Below are 5262 nucleotides of genomic sequence, written 5' to 3' on the forward strand. Positions count from 1 at the left end.
CCAGATATACAAATGACATATTATACCAACAACATATATATATATACAACATTCAACACAAAAAAATATAAATATATACATATGTAACTATATATATATATATATATATACAGATATATATATATATATAGATATAGTAATCTCAGGCATACTTCAATGTGACCTCTGCCCTGTATCTATAGAAAGATTAAAATTGTAATCCTCCTATTAATCCCCATTTTAATCAATCTGATTGCATCTTTTTTCTATTATCTTTTTTTTGTATAGTGAATATGTAATTAAGTTACATGTAATCAGTTACTTCCCAAGCCTGCTAATTTCTGTATAACCTGCTCAGTCAAACTGTCTGAGTGCTAATTAACCATTGGTTTGTCATTCTTGAGGCATTTATCTCCTTAAAATGATTATTATTTTGGGCGGTATAAGATAATATCACTTTCACAATAAAATAGTGATGAACGTTATGCGTAAAGACAACAAACAAATATATTAAAGCGTTTAAGTTTGGGCTCATTTTGTGTTGCCTCTGGTGATGTTAGCGTCTGTTAGCTCCCCTCCTCTTCTTCTCCCTGTTTAAACCTCTTTCTCTGTGGTTGTGTTTCAGGTTGTTATTTGACCTCTGGGGTGAAACGGTCGGCCGGCGTCCTGCAGCAACAGACGCCCTCCGCACTTAGCAGGGACACAAAGTTGTCGGGGTCAAACTGCAACCCGTTTATAACCAGGAAACCAGCTCGTTGATCCATGAGGACAGGGTGAGTGTACCTATGTAACCTGGTCCAGTTCAGACCTGACCTGGGATCTGGCTGCAGCCTCGTAATAATCCTCTAAAGAGCATTAGCGGGCTAACTTTGGCCCGGACTGTGACATCGGCGACTTCACTTCAGGTTGTTCGCCATGATGCAGATACCTGAATCCTACAACCAGAAGAACTCGCTCTTCAACGCCATGAACCGCTTCATTGGCGCCGTCAACAACATGGACCAGACGGTGATGGTGCCCAGCCTGCTGCGGGACGTCCCGCTGGACGATGCAGAGGACGCAAAGGCGGCGAGGACCGCTAACGGTGCCGCAGCCACCAATGGCTACTTCCAGCAGGACGCCGACATGTACAGCTCGTACGTGCTGCTCAAGTCCATCCGCAATGACATAGAGTGGGGCGTCCTGCAGGGCGACGAGCGGCGGAAGGAGAAGGCTGGCGTGGCGACGGAGGCGGTGGCGGTGGCGGAGGACGACCTGGAGAAAGAGTTTCATTTCCACCTGAATGGACTCCACTCGGTTCTGTCCAAACTGACGCGCAAGGCTAACACGCTAACGACCCGCTACAAGGAGGAGATCGGCTGCAGGAACTGAGCGATTCATTTATAGAAATTATATTCAACCGTAACCGTGTCTTTGAACACGTTGGCTCATTTACTACAAAGCAGCTTTAGTTTCAGTTCTGAGAGGAAACTAAAGACAATCGACACTGTATCCGATCTATTGATTGGATAAAGTGACGATTTTTTTGCACAAATTTTTTTTTCACATTTTTTTTGCACAAAAAGATTTTTTGCACAAATATTAAAAGATACCCAGAAATATCTGGGTATCTTTTAATATTTGTAATACCCAAGTTCGAGGTTCAGCGTGTTCAAATGTAAAAACACTGTAGACACCAACAGGCCACACACAAGATTATAGGTGAAAATAACTGTGTCCCCCGATGTTGGAGCTGTTTACAATGACACGTTCAAAGTCTCATCTTAATGATATTAAACAGGTTTAAACAGGTTTGCAAACTTTCTGGCTTTTGCCTCAAAAACTGTTGTCTTCTAGTTAAACCAAACTGTTGTTTTTGTCTCCTTTTAATTTGAATAATTAATCACGATGGAGAGAAAACCCTCTAGTTATCAGGGTTAGTTAGTTACTACAAAAGTTACTTTGTAGTCAAGGAACTATCTGAGCGAAAAAATAAATCAAACGTACACTGAGTGAGAATCACCGGATCTGTAGATATCTGGGAAAATGATGACAATAAAACATTAAGAGACGTGAATTTGAATGTCTTGATCAGTTTACTAGTCCTACTCAGTTGTTAAAACAAAAGGGGACCGGAGTACGGTCCCTGGGGAAGCCACAGGACGAAAAACAGAGTAATAGGTACATTCTTGTTCCGTCCTGTCTTTTGTGAGAAAGAAAAGATTACACTCGCCTTATCTTGTGTTTGACACTCTGATAATGTTCAGCGGGGGCCGACTATCAAATGTCAAAGTGTCCTTGAACACACCGCCGCTCAGTGATAGCGAGAAAGTGAACTCCTTCTCCCTGAAAGGATTTGTAGTTAATGAGCTAAAATGTGCAAAAACACCAGTGTGGTTTGTTACAGAGTGTTTATATTTATCACAAAGGCACTGAGGGGTCGAGATTGGGCAAATAACTGCAGCGAGAAACAGATATTTTCTCCAGTTGTTTGTCCGACTGTATTTACACTGTTGATGTTGCTCTATGTTTTCAGGGTTTTTTGTGCGTTTGTCCTTCTTTTCTAAACTATGCAAACACGCTTGGAACGAGACTCGGCTTTAAACATCTACAAACTGTTGGTTTAAAGAAGATAATGGGCCTTTTTCTCAGCAGAAATAGTAGGGTAAGAACGGCTGTGAAAAAGATGGTGGCCGATCAGCAGTGAGTCAACGCACCAACAATGAACCGATAATCAATAATTAACTGTTTACATCGTTGCTAAAAAACCCAACTGTTCTCTGTTTGCATCTTCTAAAATCAGGGATTATTTACACTATTATGAACCTGATTGGCATTTTATTTGATTAATCAATTGTTCACTTTCAGTAATGTTATTGTTCAGTCTGTAAAATGTCAGAAAACTGAGCTGATGTCTCCAAATGTCCGACCAACATTTTAAAACCTAAAGAAATTCAGTTTTCTGTGATATAAAACAGAAAATCTTCACATTTCAGAGGCTAGAAAGAAAAGTGTTTCTCCACTTTAAAGTGGTAAAATAAAAAGGTTGGTGTTTGTCGGTCTGACTGAAGCTGTGTTGACTCATTTCATCGGCTGATAAAGTCTGTTAGTACCTGATGATGAACCCATTCAGAACTGTAGCTCGATTATCCCGAACTAAAAGAAAGAAAAGAGTTAAAGACGGATTTTCATCCATCCAGACATAAAAAAAGTCTTAAATATAAAATCTGAGACATTAAAGAGAAGCTTTAATAATGAGGTCGATGACGTTTCTGTGAAAAACACTGCATTTCTTACATAAACAGCTATGCATTTTTCTATTTAATGTCCAGCTTGGCAATTAAAGGTTTTGATGAGTATTTTTGTGTTTTCTGGTTTACATTATTTAGGTGCGACTTGAAAATGTATTGTCTTGCATCAAATGTTAGTTAGCTAAAATGTTGCTAACATTAGCTTTCAGAAATATCTACATTGCTAATGGTTGATGTAGATTAATTAGTTAGATAGTAATTACTTTGCTGTTTTGCTAGTGCTTTGCTTAGATTAGCTAACCTAAGATGTGACTATATCCACCAATCAGCAGGAACACTGAGCACTGGACTCCCTGACTCGTCCCAGACAATCAATGAGCCTTGGCCTCCTTCCTTGGACCACTTTTGATAGGTACTGACCTCTGCAGACCGGGAACACCCCCAAGAGCTGCAGATCCTCACGCTGCCCATTTTTCCTGCTTCGAACACATCAACTCTGAGGACCAAATGTGAACTTGCTGTCTGATATACCCCCCCACCCCAACCACAACCACTGATAACCAGATAATCAGTGTTAGTGTTATTCACTGTCAGTGCTCACCTGACGTGTGGTTAGGGTTATTGAACTACATCAATCGGTAGCTAGTGTTTTTGCTCACATATATGTTAGGGACTTAAGAAGGGTCAGTTTGTGATAAAATCCACCAAGGCACCCTCTGATTTATTAAGGGTAGAGTTAACCAGGAGTTCAATCCTTTATAAATCAGTCCTCGTTAATATTCTTGGTCCGTCAAACCAATCACACTTCCATTCACCTGTAATCTCCCATAATCCCTCTGACCTCAGTGCTAAACTTCAGCCCTGTCTGCCAGATGCTTCCTGTTAATGAGGAGAGATGATGAGTCTGTGAGCGCCATCGTGGGATGTAAGGAACTAATTTTAATCATGCAGATTATTATTGTGTACAGAAATGTAAGTAGTAATAAAAAAATATAATTATCTTTAAAAAAAATTAGAAAAAATCATAATCACGATTATCACTAGTTATTGGTCGAAAATGGAAATCGACGATTGTTAAACGATTATTTTTTAAACGTCGAGAAACATCTGCAAGTTGGATACTTTGTCCAAAAACACTTGAAGGAAGTCCCTCAGTGGGACACTCCGCTTTCCCCAGTAAACATTTTAAGCCTCCTCACCTTTCAAACCGAAACAACAACGGACAGGGAGAAGGATGCAGCGAGGTGGCGCGCCACCGCACACGGGATAGGGTCAAATGGTGACGGTTCGTCCCTGTGAGGCTTCCGACAATGTTTGCGCGACAGGACGGGAATTGCAGGTCGACCGTCCACGAGAGCGTTAGCAGAGTGCAATGCGTTGGGAGGAACACGGGACGGAAACTACCGTCTGACGGTTCAGGAGGAAGGCTGAAAGTCTTGGGTTATTCATACGTTCGTATCCGAGTGAATCCATAAAATGAATGAAACAAACATCGGGATTTCCCCGTTACATTTATTAGTTATCAGAGGCAATACGCAGTGATCTGGGGCCGGCTATATGAGAAGTAAAACTCTAAATCAAATTTCCGATGAAATTTGAGCTGAGCCTTTACAACGTGCTTTAGAAAAGGATGTTTAAGATGTTTAATTCTGTTATATGAGAATCACAACCACAGTAAACAAATAGTTCCAGTAAACAAGAATCAATTAAATGTATAACAATTGTGTATAATATGCCGAGAGAACTAGAATACCATACATTTTATAATCACAAAACAACTTGTATACAACGGACAAGCTGCACAAAATTGGCTATCGATACACTACTTGATTTACGATTACGATTTGTCGCAGGACGCCCAACTGGATCTGGCTCTAAAACAAGCGTAAGTCACATGATCTTCAAACGTCGTGGCGAAACGAATGAAGAGGAACAAACGAATTTTCTGTATTCGCCTTTTCCCTCCTGGAAACTACGCTAGTTTTTTCTAACAAACTGCCTGATATGCGTGTGTGGCGTGTGGTGTTGTGTTTGTGTTGTGTGTGGTGGTGTG

General features: G+C 40.6%; 1 protein-coding gene across 1 annotated transcript; it reads left to right on the forward strand.

The window, feature by feature from the left end:
• Nucleotides 1–609: 609 nt before the first annotated feature.
• LOC118340107 (mid1-interacting protein 1-B-like) lies at nt 610–3332 on the forward strand. The gene has a single exon (XM_035677968.1). It carries the CDS (start codon nt 895–897, stop codon nt 1348–1350), a length of 456 nt encoding a protein of 151 aa, XP_035533861.1. The 5' UTR covers nt 610–894; the 3' UTR covers nt 1351–3332.
• Nucleotides 3333–5262: the final 1930 nt, after the last annotated feature.

Source organism: Morone saxatilis, unplaced genomic scaffold, assembly GCF_004916995.1.
Source record: "Morone saxatilis isolate NCDOM2014 unplaced genomic scaffold, NCSU_SB_2.0 Contig6, whole genome shotgun sequence".
Classification (NCBI taxonomy): Eukaryota; Metazoa; Chordata; class Actinopteri; family Moronidae; genus Morone; species Morone saxatilis.

Coding starts and splice junctions, on each gene's coding strand:
- LOC118340107 (XM_035677968.1), top strand. CDS start 895: ATGATGCAGATACCTGAATCCTACAACCAGAAGAACTCGCTCTTCAAC.